The following is a 15452-nucleotide window of genomic DNA, read 5'->3' as shown; positions in this document are numbered from 1 at the left end:
TCCCTTTCCCTGAGCTCACCAGAGCAGGAAAAAGGGATTGTTGCTGTCAGTACTGCCAGGCAGCTGCAGAGCTCTGTGAGAACCCCAGCTCATCATGGGTGTCCCATGCAGATATTTCTCATTTAATTAATGAAAAAACTTCAGAAAAAATCTCACTAGCATATTTCGGTACTGACGTTTTAAAATTTTGATTCAAGAAGAACAGGTGACAGTTATGCTATAAATGCTTCAAAGAAAATACTGTGAATACGTTACAGAGTATGAATAAAATGTAGTTAACATGTTAGCTTAAACATTTACTATGAGCAAGTCTTGGATTTTGTTTTCAGCAGCCGTTAAAATGTATTAAAACATATGACATCTTTTGTCTCTCATCTTGATGCTTTGCCTTGCCTTTCATTTGTATTATAGCTGCAGCAGATGACAGATGTTACCGATACGCAGACTGTGCCAGCTGTACTGCCAATACAAATGGCTGTCAGTGGTGTGATGACAAGAAGTGCATTTCAGCAAATAGCAACTGCAGTGTTGTGAGTATATATGAGTTTGTGTCTGTTTCATTAATGACGTTGCTTTATAACCATTAACTTGTTCTTTGGTGCCATCAAATGTAAATGTCATTTACATTTGAAATCACTGTTAGAAATACATCCTAAATTAACTTCTTCGTATATTAATTGCAAAGATATAATTGGAAAGAAAAATAATGGAACTAATAAATCCACTGTATTTTTCAATTTCCCTTGCCAGTCAAGCAAATAATGTCAGCCTTAGGTGACATTCACAAGATTCTAGAACCAATTCTTATCTAGCTATTTTGTTATCATGTTAGTTGTCTCCGGTGGTGCAGCGAGTTAAGCCACTGAGCTGCTGAACTTGCTGACCAAAAGGTCGGTGGTTCGAATCCGGGGAGTGGGGTGAGCTCCCTCTGTTAGCCCCAGCTTTTGCCAACATAGCAGTTTGAAAACATGCAAATGTGAGTAGATCAATAGGTATTGCTCCAGCTGAAAGGTAACGGTGCTCCATGTACATGACCATGGAGGCATCTACGTACAACTCCGGCTCTTCGGCTTAGAAATGGAGATGAGCACCACCCTCCAGAGTTGGACATGACTAGACTTTACGTCAGGGGAAACCTTTACCTTTACATTAAGTAGTCTCCTCTTCTCTAAAGCTCTTTCTCAATTGCTGGTCTGTCATGGGCAGTGGAATTGGGAATAGTCAGAATCTCATTCCAAGTATAATAAAGGTTAAATGATCACTTCAGTTCATCACAAAACTGGTCACACTTAATAGATTCCAGAATTTCAATACATGACTTCTGATGCATTTGTAGTCCATACTGATCCGCTTCAGGCATTGCAGGTACAGAATGAATTTGAGGCAGAGTAGCAAAGAATATACATTTTAAGTTGAGTATTACTAAAATTAAACCTAAGGTTCTTGAACTAAATTGTAGGATTGGACCCATTGTCACAAAATTGGTTCTATTGGTATATGTGTTCTTGTAATTAGTATGGCAGCATTTAAATCCTTCTCATTACTAATGAAATAGTCATAATAATCATATAGAACAGATTCAGATTTATTTGGAGCAGAGGTCCTCAAACATTTTAAACAGAGGGGCGGTTCATGGTCCCTGAGACTGTTGGGGGGGGGGGGGCGAACTATAGTTTGGAAAAAAAATGAACAAATTCCTGTACACATTCCACATACCTTATTTGTAGTGCAACCCCCCCCCCCCATGAAATAATAATACAATACTTAAAATGAAGAACAATGTTAACCAACATAAACTTACCAGTATTTCAATGGGAAGTGTGGGCCTGATTTTGGCTGATGAGACAGTCATGTTAATTAGGGTAGTTGTTGTGTGCCTTCAAGTCATTTCAGACTTAGGGTGGCACTAACTTTAAAGTTCAGGGTTGGCGCTGGGTAAATGACCTTGGAGGGCTGCATGTGGCCTCTGGGCCTTAGTTTGGGGACCACTGATTTTGAATGTTATTCTTTGGCTACAGACAGGTGTTTGCTATAGTCTAGAATTGCTATCCCATCCTTTTACTCAACTAAATTAAAAAGATTACCTAGAGTGCAATCCTATATAAATGTCTATTTAGAAGTAATCTCCATAGAGTTCATCAGAACTTATCCTAAGGTGTGGCAAAAAGGTTATATTGTTGTATTTGCTACATTTAATACAGGAGGAGGCATGATACAATACCAAACAAACACGTACGATTAATTTATAAGGTATGGCTGTAGAGTCATAATACATGTAGTGATCTGCAAAAATGTCTGAGATTATAATAAAGTTATATGCATTTTTGTTTTCCCGACTTCATATATTATATGCAATGCATAAATTTATTTTTAAGAAAATGGGGAGAGATCTTATCTACAACTTTATTTCTCTTCATTTGAAAAGAAAAGCTACAATAACCCCCAATCACACTGATACATGTTCCTTTGAAAAGAAACATGGAGATTAATATTGAAAGTGATTGTCTTTACTCATGTGTTATCAGTGGCATGCAGTAGAGTTTTTGACAAGAGAGTAAAATTACTTAAGATAAAGCAAATCCTTGCAAGCACATTAGAATGCTGTGGGTATTTTTTTTTGAGTTGATAAAAACATAGTTATAATAAAAAAAAATTCTCTCTAAAAGCAAACAAAAAATGGAAAAGCTGTATGCATGCAATGATTTTAAAGTTCCAAATACCCGTTTATGTAATTTTTCATATGTGGTGCTTAGAAAAACAATGGTAAAATCTCTAGATACAGGAAATGAAGAAAAGGAAGGACTAGGCCAAGAATATTACACTGAAAACATACATCATCTAAGGCCTGTTAGGCAAGGACAGCTGGATAATGAACAAAAATTATACTTTGGACTAATCTCACATCATATATTATCTTTATTGAGAAAGCAATGGAGTTGAACTTCCAAACGGGTCAGGAATGCTAAAATGGTGGAAACATAGTAAAAACAGATCTTTCTCAGTTACCCAGTCTTGCTTTACCCTTAAACAAAGGAATAGATCCATTGCATTACCTATACATTGAGCATTAATAGATACGTACAAATGTCCTTCAACTGAATTCACTTTGTACTTGAGAGTTGACAATGGGAGGGATTGGCAAAGGGATTTAGGAACAGGTAATGTGCCCAATGCCATGTTCTTCTTCATATACTGAATAGAGTGAGAAGTGATTCCTTTCCACGTTTTATTTCCCAAAGAAATAAAAATGTCTGTATGTTTCAGTTTTTGTGAATTTGTTCCTTTGTTGAAATATTATCTTACTAAGTTAAGATATTAATAATCATTTCAGAACTCCTGCTTATCAACCTCTTTCTTTACTCATCAGTGCATATGTGTAGAAGCCTCCGGTGGCTTAGGGGATAAAAGCCTTGTGACTTGGAGGTTGGATTGCTGACCTGAAGGCTGCCAGGTTCGAATCCCACCCAGGGAGAGCGCAGATGAGCTCCCTCTATCAGCTCCAGCTCTATGCGGGGACATGAGAGAAGCCTCCCATAAGGATGGTAAAACATCAAAAACATCCGGGAATCCCCTGGGCAACGTCCTTGCAGACGGCCAATTCTCTCACTCCAGAAGCAACTCAGGTTGCTCCTGACACGAAAAAAAAATAGTGCATATGCCATCACACCCAGGCATCTTTTAAAGCTTTAAGACGTGCTTCTTCCTTTGCCCAGGTGAACTACGGGGCCTTACTTAGAAGCTCTGAAAAGCCCAGTAACCAAAGGCACTTCAAGTTGAACAATCAAACAAAATTTTATTTTCACAAAGTCCATGGCAGACTTGGCACACGTAGTTAAGGTTGCAAATATAAGCAGTCAACTTATAAAACCTTGCAGATGTTCCTTTCTTGCTTTTCCCTTTTAGTTGCTGGTTTAACTTCCTCCAAAGGTGAAGAGATCCTGAGATCCTCTTTACCCTAGCCCTGAGCTATCAGAAAGAGCAGGTCTATAACTATCTAAGCTCCAAGCTAGTTTTTGAGACAAAGTAGGTAGAACTCCCTCGAGTGGCAGAGAAATCCTGAGATATTCTCTGCCCCAGTGCTAAGCTACTAATTTTAGAAAGAGCGGGTCTTTCCCTATTTATGCTCAGCACTGATTTTAAAGACAGGTCAGTACTTACGATGGCTTTGTCAGAGTTGGCCTGGCTTGGCCACACAACACATCTAAGTTCTTTCTTCTTCAGTCTAGAAGGCAAGAGGCTTCTCAAAATGGAGCCTTCTTTCCCCAGGAAAAGGGGCGGTCTCCAGAACAACAAGATACATTTGCAAGCTGCAAGCAGCAAAGACTTTGCTGAGCTGGCTACAAACTCTGCTAATGGCTAAACTGTCAGGTTGCTGCAGAATCTGCAACAGCCCTGGAAGAAATGCAAACAGGTGCTATTCCTGCAACTATGGGCAACTATCAAAACCCTGGGAGATGGAACAGTGCATCATTTAAACATGGTGAAACATGCTAGGATATTTAGAGTATTTAAGATCCTGACTTATTCTGAAGCTAGTGACTATAGTTTTTCGATGTGGATACAATGGAAAAATGTGATTCATTTAACACTTCCAAGTGTCATTGTGATACACAGATAAGGAAACAGGGAAGAGAGGGACATGGATTTTTGAATCCAGGTTAGTAAGCAAAGAAATAATGGTTTGAAAAATATTTACAAATTTTAGTATAGAAAATCAACATACTTTAAAAAATTATAAGAACAGTATCACTAGGTCTGTTAGAAAAAATACAATTGTTCAAGAAGTTAGACTCATTATCAAACTTTTAATAAACAAATACAAGCCTTCATGGAAATGTGGAAACAAAAATGTCATTTGTAAAATTGATAAGAAGCCGGGGAGTGCTTAAAATATCTTGAAAACTAGCCCAAACAACATAAACCTTGAACTACTTTAATTAGTTGGGCTATTGTATATACTTCTCTAGATCTTAAGGGAATTAACTAATGAACATAGTGAACCACAAGTAATTATTTTTGATAAGTCATGAAGAACAGTAAAACATCAGAGAATCTGAGGAGGGAAAGCCTCTGAATTTGATTACAATGTTAGTAAATTGAAAATCTGTGAAAATCTATGACCACAGACTCATGTTTTTAGTCCTAGGGAAAATTTTTGAGTAAATTATGACTTGGCAAGATATCACCTATAGAAATTCCATTGATTCAGTCAGTTTAGTCATCTGAGATTGGGGATAAGATTCATGCTTCTAATGGAAGTAAATTTATGCAGTGCCCAGGATTTCTTTTATTTATAATTGTCCTAGATTTTAGTAAAGACAAAGGTTTCCCCCTGATACTAAGTCTAGTCGAGTCTAACTCTGGGAGTTGGTGCGCATCTCCATTTCTAAGCCAAAGAGCCAGCATTGTCCATGTGGCCGGCATTGTCCATGATGCCTCCAAGGTCATGTGGCTGGCATGACTGCATGGAGCACCATTAAATTCCCGCCAGAGTGGTACCTATTGATCTACCCACATTTGCATGCTTTCAAACTGCTAGGTTGACAGAAGCTGGGGCTAACATTGGGAGCTCACCCTACTCCCTGGATTCGAACCGCCGACCTTTCTGTCAGCACATTCAACAGCTCAGTGGTTTAAATCGATGTGCCACTGGGGGGGGGGGTCCGATTTTAAATTTTAGTACCAAGTAAACCTAACAGGTGATAGGGTAGACATCCTAGATTTATCAAATATGGTAGAAGTACATTCCATTACAGATTTCATATTTTCTTCTCACTGTGAGTGCATTTTGCCTGCCTATAACCAGAATAAGTGATCATGGAATAAGGAACAGTGGGGCAGAGGGTTCATTTCCTCTAAGAGTATATTAGGGACTTAAACCATAATTGAAATTCTCTGACAAAATTGTACTACAAAGAATTTATATTATTGAACCTCAGACATTGTCAATCAGAAATATATGTGGGGATTGAGTATTCAGGAATATTAACATCGAGTATGTTCTCATTCACGCATCCTGCCTCCAGCAATAATATACTTTGCATGGATCTATCCCATACACACTGATTTGGAAGCTACACTGAAAACATAGGTGGACTTCTATGTATACATTCTGATTGTTAGTTTTCATAGGGAAAAAAAATCATTGATGACAGATGGTGAAAATATTTTGGTCTCTCACTGCAAGTAAGCAAAATTAATAATCACCTGCTTGCCAGTGTTGAACCTCACCACTTTAAAAACAGTTCTGGGTGTCCCGTGGGTGTCTGAGAGAAGTAAAGTTGTAAATTGAGAAAAAAGCCCCAAAATGTAACTTTGGAGTTCTGTCATCCCCTTGTAATCCATCTTTTAGCACAGACTTTGGGCACTATGATAATTTACTATCCATCAAGTAAAATATCTAAGATGGTGGCAGATATTGTATAACAAAGCATATCTTAACAAGGACATGTATGTGATTACAAAGAGTATCACAATCATATCCTTTCATGCTGTTGTTTTACATTTTTGATACTACAGGAAAATATGTGAAGCAGATGTTTTAATTTTCATCCTGTGTTTTGTTAGTTTTGGCTAGGACCTAGGTGCTAACAAGAATTACCTGTTGGATATGCATTTATGCTAGACTCCTGAAATTTGTCTGGAAAAGAATATGCAAATTAGATTAAAAAGAAATTAGGGTTGGGAGTAGGGAAATATGTAGCAGAATAGAAAGAATAATTTAACTTTACTTTTAAATATTGTTCAGTAGCTTTAGGTTATCAATCGTTAGTAAGACACATCACGAAAAGGTGGTACAATATTTTTTCTAGTTATTTTTGTTTGACATTGCTTACTAACATATGGATTCATTTTAGAAATGTGGCCTGAACCTTTCAGGAAACTGACATTGTGATAATGACATGTTAACAAGGAATATTAGTTGGGGACAATGAACAGATGGTACTTACTTGCAATTTAAAATTCATTGCAACATACCTCTGAGGCATCATTTTCAATTATGACTGAGCCAAACTAAATGCAAATAAATATAAATGATTCTGTGAAATTCATACTTTTAAAGGCTTACCGTCTGTTGGTTTGCAACATTCTGATTTGGCTAATTTGTTATGTATGTAGCTAAGTAAAGTTCTTATAAAAAAGCATGGTGTTTTCATATGTGCACCTGAACCCATGCTAAATCTCTTCTGTTAAACCAGGCATGGGCAAACTTCAGTCCTCTGGGTGTTTTGGACACCAACTCCCACAATTTCTAACCGCCGGTAGGCTATTAGGAATTGTGGAGTTGAAGTCCAAAACACCTGGAGGGTGGAAGTTTGCCCATGTCTGTGTTAGACTTTAGGGCATATTGTAATCTAAAATAGATATTTCTGCAAGAACTCAGATCCCCATTTCTTCATTTTATTGCTTACTATTATCTGTAATGCTTTTTTAAAAAAATGGATATACTGAATGTAATCTGTGATAGTATGCAAGGGGATAGTGTACCTATTACCTAACTATCAGACAGTTTACTTAGATGGCATATGTTCTTTAGAATAAGGCAACATGTTATTGCATCCTGTCTGATGGCTCCCATTGCAAGCAGAGGGAACCAAATCAGGTTTTTTATTTGCAGTATCTGAACTAGGCATGCTGGCATATCTCTTTCCAAACAAGCCTGAATTGTAATCTATAGATTCTTCTTGGCTTATGATTTTGGCTTCTCTGGTTAGATGGAAGTTAGAATGTATGATTCAGACCTTATAATAAACAAATGGTGGGCAGACATCTCATGGTTTGTTTATCAAGGAGCGTGCACTAGCTCACTGTTACATTCACTACAATAATCCATGCTGCCTGGTTATAACCAATATTAAGTTGATATATCAACAGTGTGCTGAAGCTGTGTAAACTACTGTTTGACCCCATAAATAATCTGTAATTGGAAATCATGAATTTTTAACTGTAAAGAGAAAGAGTGTATTGGTTGCTAAGGGTACATCGACACTGTAAATTTAATTCATTTTAACAGCATTATAACTGCAATGGCTCAATGCTGTGGAATTCTGGAAGAGGTAGTTTTACATGGCCTTTAGCTTCTCTGCTAAAGAGTCTCAACAAACTGTAAACCCTAGTATTCCATAACATTGAGCCATGTCCATTAAAGTGACATCCAACTGCATTAATTCTACAGTGTAGATGCAACTTCGGTCCAAACTATTGAGGAGACAAGATTCCTTATAATCCATTTAGCTCTCCGTAGATATATCTATTTTCCTCACAAAAGGAAACCCGGGTTTCCTTTTTGTACATGTATTATGTCAGCTGAATCACTTCATTTTTTGTAATTAACTGCTGTCTCACAACCTCCCCCATTAATCTCGTTTTCTTTGTGTGTCAGTGCTGTTATATATTTTAACCTCTTCAGATATATGTTGCTTTTCTTTCTCACTTTACATCTTGTCTTCTGATATGGATGCTTGCACACAGAATGAGATCCTAATTTCCCAGTAAGTATGAATGCGTCACATATATAAATTTGATATGTGACCCATTATAACACTGGGAAGCACAGGGCAGAGCCTTTCTTGATCAACACTCAGAAGCATTTTAAATCAATGGGTACAATTTTACATGAGCAGATCATGGCACATACATATTTATAATGAAATAAAATAGCAGATCACATTATGCTTTAAGGCATAAATGAACTCTGGGAATGTCCATTGATCAGCTTCAAAAATCTGTATATACTCGAGTATAAGCTGACCCGAATATAAACCGAGGCACCTAATTTTACCACAAAAACCTGAGAAAACATATTGACTCGAGTATAAGACGAAGGTGGGAAATGAAGCAGCTACTGGTAAATTTCAAAAATAAAAATAAAAATAGATACTAATAAAATTACATTAATTGAGGTATCAGTAGATTTAATGTTTTTGAATATTTACATACTGAATATTTACATACAACTGAAATTTAAGATAAGACTGTCCAACTCTGATTACCTATATACTCGAGTATAAACCAACTCGAATATAAGCCAACCAGGACCCTCACTCGAGTATAAGCCATGGGGGGGGGGGCTTTTTCAGCCCCAGAAAGGGCTGAAAAACTCGACTTATACTCAAGTATATATGATAATATATTCACAGTCTTCTTGCTATCATTTATATATATAATCAGTGTTTCTGCTTCATGGAGAATATAATGTTATGTATATCTTTTTTAATTCTAGTCAGTGAAAAATTACACCAAATGCCATGTAAGAAATGAACAGATATGCAATAAATTGACCAGCTGTAAGAGTTGTTCATTAAATCTCAACTGCCAGTGGGACCAGCGACAGCAAGAATGTCAAGCTTTGCCAGGTAAAAAGAAAAAAGCATATTTGAAATTCTTTTTCATTTGTATTTTTTGTTAAAGAAAGGAAATTGATTAGAATAGATTAGCTATAATTATTAAGAGCCTTTTCTAAGATACCCAATAATATATAATCGGAATGTTAAATCTGTTGGTGTAAAACATAGTAATATTTAAAATATTAAATAAACTTATTTTCCCTCCTGAAATTGTTTGGCATACCCATCATGTAGCTTATAGCACGGCTATTAACATTGAAGCTTTGCTTTGCTAACATGTTAGTACCATTAAACCACTATTACAATCATAGCATTGTAGTTGTGTAGCACACTAGCGATGTTGATAATTTTACATGCAATAAAAAATTAAGTTTTCTCCCAGTTGGTACAGATTGCTAGAATTTTCTTCAGATTTTTTTTAACATTTTGGGACCATTTAGCAAGAAAATTTGCAAGAATTTATTTACATCTCTTAAATAAATACTATATATAGTATAATGTACAAAAAATGACAATGTAGATCATATACGCACTAGCTGAACTGTTGTACTAAAGCCTATCTCTCAATGTGATCCTTCTGCTTTCATAATTATGTTTAAACTTGTGTAACCTTTTACTAGCTCATCTGTGTGGAGAAGGATGGAATCATGTTGGAGATGCATGTCTCCGTATAAACTCCAGTCGTGAGAATTATGACAATGCCAGACTTTACTGCTATGGTTTAAATGGAATCCTTGCTTCATTGACAACTTCAAAAGAAGTGGAATTTGTTTTGGATGAAATACAGAAGTATACGCTCCAGGTAATATAAATGTTTAAATCAGTCACACATATGTAAATGTAAGGTTTTATCAATAATTATAGGTAAAAATTCCATCCACACTACACAATTATAGTACTATGATTCCATTACGTGTCATGACAACATTCTGTGTGATCATGAGATTTGAAATTTAAGGAAAGGTATTTATTTAGAATTCTCAACCAGAGAGAGCTCTAGCATCTCATATCTGCAAAACCTAGGAACCAACAGGATATTGCCATTGCAGTTAAAGTGGAATAAACAACTATAATTTTGTAGTATGAATGGTCTCAAGGTAAATCTTGGAAGTATTCATAGGGTGACAATTCAGTCCTCAATACAGGATCTGTTGTGATAAATTTTCTCATCCTCTTGGGGATATGTGTTTAACATTTCAGGATTTCTTTCATCTGTTATTTTAGTATTAGTTGTTTGTAGTACATATGGATCATATTTTTTTTGCTTTGCAGAACATATGGATTGTATTTTTGTAAGATAAAAAGAAGCTTGATAATAGTAGGAGTCTTGCCAGTGAGATAACAAAACTTTTCTTTCTTTATCTCATATTGTTTTATTCCCATTGTAGTTTGCAGTTATGCATGTAGTGGAACATTTTGGTCAACATTAAAATATGACAAAAGGGATAAATATTGCTTCAAAAATGTTGTAAAGTTTTAGTATTATAGGGAACTATTGCTATATTTAAAGGAAGAACTTATATATAATTATATCTGTATCATTAAACTATTCAGTCTAACAAATGTAGCAGACAATACTCTTTATTCCTCTCACCAATTGTTATACACCAGGCTTATTAAGTCCCCTTACACATTTTGTCAATTGTCTCTCACTATCAATGTTTAATTCACTCATTCTCTCCTGACAGATCCTTATGGTATATACTCTTGAATAAGTCAATCTCATGTCTTAAGGGTCCTTCTACATACTGTGTTTCCCTGAAAATAAGACATTCCCTGAAAGTAAGACCTAGGAGGAGGGAGCCACTGCCATCAAGGAAGGTGCGTGTGGTGCGAAGGAGAAGGAGGAAAAAGTGCATGCCTTTCCTTCCTTCTCCTTCACGCCGCACGCACCTTCTTCGGCGAAGGAGGAGGGAGCAAAATAAGACATCCCCTGTCTTTGGGGATGTCTTTGGGAGCAAAAATTAATACAAGACACTGTCTTATTTTCAGGGAAACACAGTAGGTACTATAATCCAGCTGGAAGTTGGCTAGGGCAGGGATGCCTACCAAATGTAAACCCCCAATGTGAGCTCCACACAATCCAGCCAAAAACACTGTGTTAAAAAACTTATAAATTTTAAATCAAGCCGTAAAGCTGATCTGTGTATATCCCAGACAGAGCAGGCAATTGAAACTAACAGAATGCTTATGTAGACAGGACTAATGCTGCAGCAGTCAGGAAAAGAAATTAGATTCACAGCTCAGCCAGAAGGTAGACAAACATCTCTCCCTGGAAAGGTAACCACAGTGTTCACTGTTTTTTACCAGTGCATCTCAGATCCCTTCCAGGCAGGCCCTATATCCCAGGATTTGATCCCAGGTTTTCTGTTTATCCCAGATTATCTGGCAGTGGGGACTCATAATCCAGTTTAAAGCAGAATACCTGGGATCTGATCCTGTGATACAAGGCCTGTTTGGAAAAGCCCTCACTGGAGGAAATAGGAAAAAAATCCTTGGAGCAGATGATCTGCACTCAGCAGATCTTTGTGGCCACTGTCCCAGCTTCCAGTCAGTTTGTGGGATGCTTGTATAGGCACTCCAAAGCAAACTGGATCTCTATAATCCATGAAGTTGCCTGAATCGAAAGTAGTTTTAATGCCAAAATTAATGGATTTTAATGTCCATTAGTTCTGGATAAGCTATTCTGCAGAGAGGGCAAAGAGGCAACGATTCCTCAGGGGTCATTGTTGCTGTCGCGTCTTCACTAGATAAAGTACTATGCTAGTGATTCTGTTCATCTCATCCTCTGGCTTTGCTAGTGGCAGCAGGTGCATTCCTTTCTTCTGTTTCCTATGTGGCAGAATGGCCATGGGAAACCCAAGGGCTTGTGTCAGTGTGAAATGCAACATGGCCTGAGCAAAATGAGGGGAGGGGCAGACTTGTCTACTCATGAGCAGCCCCATTCCCACTCTAAGCAGCCCTGAAGGGAAGGTGCAATGCTGAGATTATGTTGTAGTTTAGAGTGGGGCCTTTTGAATACTCTGCTACAGAGGTCCTCGCCTTCCCAAACTACATTTCCCAGAATTCTGCTCACACCAGAAGAAAAGGGCTGCTTGTGTTACAGCTGGTAAGGCTGAGTGTTATATGGATTTGAGTTCTTTTCTTGTTACCAGGCATCTTTTTGAAATGCAAATCAAGTAAAGCTCAGTTACAGTTATCTATTGTTTCTTCATATGTTATAGCAGGGGTCCCCAAACTAAGGCCCGGGGGCCGGATGCGGCCCTCCAAGGTCATTTACCTGGCCCCCGCCCTCAGTTTTATAACATAATATATTATATATACATATAATATTGATAATAATATTATAATGTAATACAATATAACACTAATAATAATACCATATAATAATATTATATATTCTATATTACATATAATATTACTAATAATATTACAGTATAGTGGTATAGTTCAATATAGTAATATATAATGCTAATATTGTGCTATGCTAATGATATAATATACTAGCTATGCCCGGCCATGCGTTGCTGTGGCATTGTCTGGTGGTGTTGGTGAGAACTTGTTGAGGTAGTGGTGGTATTGAATGTCTGTTGTATGGTTGTCCTTATGTTTAGTATGCATTTGGTTGTTTGTTTACTGTGAAAGTGGTGAGGGTAGAGGGGGGTCTATGTCCCTGTGTAGTATTGTATAGTATTTATATGTTGTCCATGTGTTGTGAATGCTTGGATTGTGTCCTGTTGGGCTGGATGGCCCTTAGGGGTCTCTCCAAACTCTTGTGCCTGTCCCCTGGGCTGAGTGGGTTGCTAGGAGACCAAGTGGGTGGAACTTAGCCTTGTAACTGGCAGCAATTGGATAAAAACAATTATTCCTCTCTCTCTAATTAGGACTTTATTTTTCTTTTCTTTTTGTTGTATCAACCTAGAGCCATGGATGATGGGTTGTGTTGTCAAATTTCGAGGTTGGGGGCCCTGTAGTTTTGTTGTTTTGTCCGCTGCCCTGATGCCATCACTCTTTTATATATATATAGATTGTATGTTTATATAATCTGTAAGCCACTCTGAGTCCCCTTTGGGGTGAGAAGGGTGTGATACAAATGTAATAAATAAATGCAGTAAATAAATAATAAATAAATTTTAGACTTAGGTTCACCCAAACTCTGAAATGACTTGAAGGCACACAACAACAACAACCCTAATTAACTTGACTATCTCATTGGCCAGAAGCAGGACCACACTTCCAATTGAAATCCTGATAAATGTATGTTGGTTAAAATTGTTTTTATTTTTAAATATTGTATTGTTCTTTCATTGTTGTTGTTGTTGTTTTTGCACTACAAATAAGACATATGCAGTGTGCATCGGAATTTGTTTGTATTTTTTTTCAAATGATAATCCGGCCCCTCAACAGTCTGAAGGATTGTGGACCGGCCCTCGGCTTAAAAAGTTTGAGGACCCCTGTGTTATAGGATGAACCAGGATCAGAGTTAATTCTGATTAAATAACTAGTATAAACTAATTAAACTGCATAATAATTTGAACTCATTTGATATATGTTTATCTGTTGATCTGTCCATGCATCTATGCACCAATACATCCACTTAGACACATGTTAAAGATCTGTGATTTCATCAATGTGATGGGGTCTTCATATATGAAGGTTTTAACTATTCTATGCACAGTTGCTATTGCCAATTAATCACCTCATGTCCATCTTTCTGGTCAAAAGTCTTTCCATATGTAGAACCATCTTCCATGTGCCTCCACTGCCATATTTAAACTGTGTCCAACCTTGGGAGGACTTGTCATAGTGTCTGCTCTGCTAACATAACCTTTTGCAAGCCTTGATCACTTTCACATCATAGGATGATGTTAGACTTTGTAAATTTAATGCATGCATGTCCACCTATAGAATGGTAAGCAAGCTTCTTAAATGCAAGAATACAGCTTGTGGCTGTGATTTTGACAAGTTTGCTAACTAGAGATTGCTTTCCCCACCTTCAACTTCTTCAAGGTGACAGTGTACAAAACATATTTTTATTCAATTGAATTATTTCTTGAGACACTGAAGCTCTATAAATTTGACATATCCCTCATGTGGTATTCAACAAAAGTAGACAAATACATGTACTTAAAAGCAATATCTTGGGTTAAATGATCATTTGCTTATCGAAAAGCTTCTAATGAAATGTTACAGTGATTTATGTTTTATCTCACTTCTGATTTTCTCTTCTCCAAAAGTAATTTCTCTTCCATTCCTATCTGTCTATCTTTCCCATTCGATTTATTCTGTGTAAGTCATCCTGAAAGTGCTATCACTTGCTAGAGAAGCTTGTTGAGATTTTCCTTGATGTTCCTTCATATGCCTTTTCTTTCAGACTCCAGTCATCATGATTTAGGGTGTTTGATTTCATTTTAGATGACCTTTTTGTTACAGATAGTTGAATAATATCCCCAAATATAGGCAGTTGAGAAATATCTTCTAACCCAAAATATCTCTATTTGTCGGGTCTTAAATATTGAAAATGAAATGGCTTTAGTAAAATAATAATTTGTAGCATCAAAAGAAATAATTTACAAATAGGAATATGAATTTAAACATGTTTGGAGTGTTTTTATTTATAAGAATCAAGTAAGTGAAAAATAAAATATTTATTGTTGCCCAGCAGTTGGGAGGTTTTCCTGGTCTGCATCAGAGCAAATTGTTATGTTTTGACAATTTCCCTATTATGGAGAGCCTGGGGCACATGCAGTCCAGGGCCTGTGTGCTACTCACACCTGTTGTATATAATTCAAGGATGCAACATCCCTATTTGTAAAGTAGTGAGACAAGTGTCTAAGTTTAAGTAACTTTCCAAGGTAAAGAGAACACTGTCACCCCCAAAGCCACCATGGGGCATGCTCTTGCTCCTGAAGTCAAATTGGGTATGGTGAAGGAGATGTTACCTTTCATTTTTAAAAAGTGTTATTTTTTTATAACTCTTTTACAAAGAGAATTGTACTTACAGGTAGCTTCCATGTATATGGGTTTAACTGAGAACAAGGCATGCATGGAAAACATACATGGTTTTAGATGAATAACCAGATTTTTTCCACTCTTGCTGTGGAA

General features: G+C 36.9%; 1 protein-coding gene across 5 annotated transcripts in view; it reads left to right on the top strand.

Moving 5' to 3' along the window:
* The window catches only part of atrnl1 (attractin like 1), a 786325-nt gene that overhangs the window by 168053 nt on the left and 602820 nt on the right, over window positions 1–15452 (top strand). For all 5 annotated transcript variants that reach the window (XM_003223502.4, XM_062977302.1, XM_062977301.1 and 2 more), the window contains 3 exons: window positions 412–530; window positions 9224–9356; window positions 9968–10149. In XM_003223502.4, coding sequence (XP_003223550.3) covers window positions 412–530; window positions 9224–9356; window positions 9968–10149 — 434 coding nt within the window. The remainder of the gene's footprint in view (window positions 1–411; window positions 531–9223; window positions 9357–9967; window positions 10150–15452) is intronic.

The sequence above is a fragment of the Anolis carolinensis genome, chromosome 3, assembly GCF_035594765.1.
Source record: "Anolis carolinensis isolate JA03-04 chromosome 3, rAnoCar3.1.pri, whole genome shotgun sequence".
Classification (NCBI taxonomy): domain Eukaryota; kingdom Metazoa; phylum Chordata; class Lepidosauria; order Squamata; family Dactyloidae; genus Anolis; species Anolis carolinensis.
Note: the sequence above shows the minus strand (reverse complement) of the source record. Positions and strands in the feature narration are given on the sequence as shown.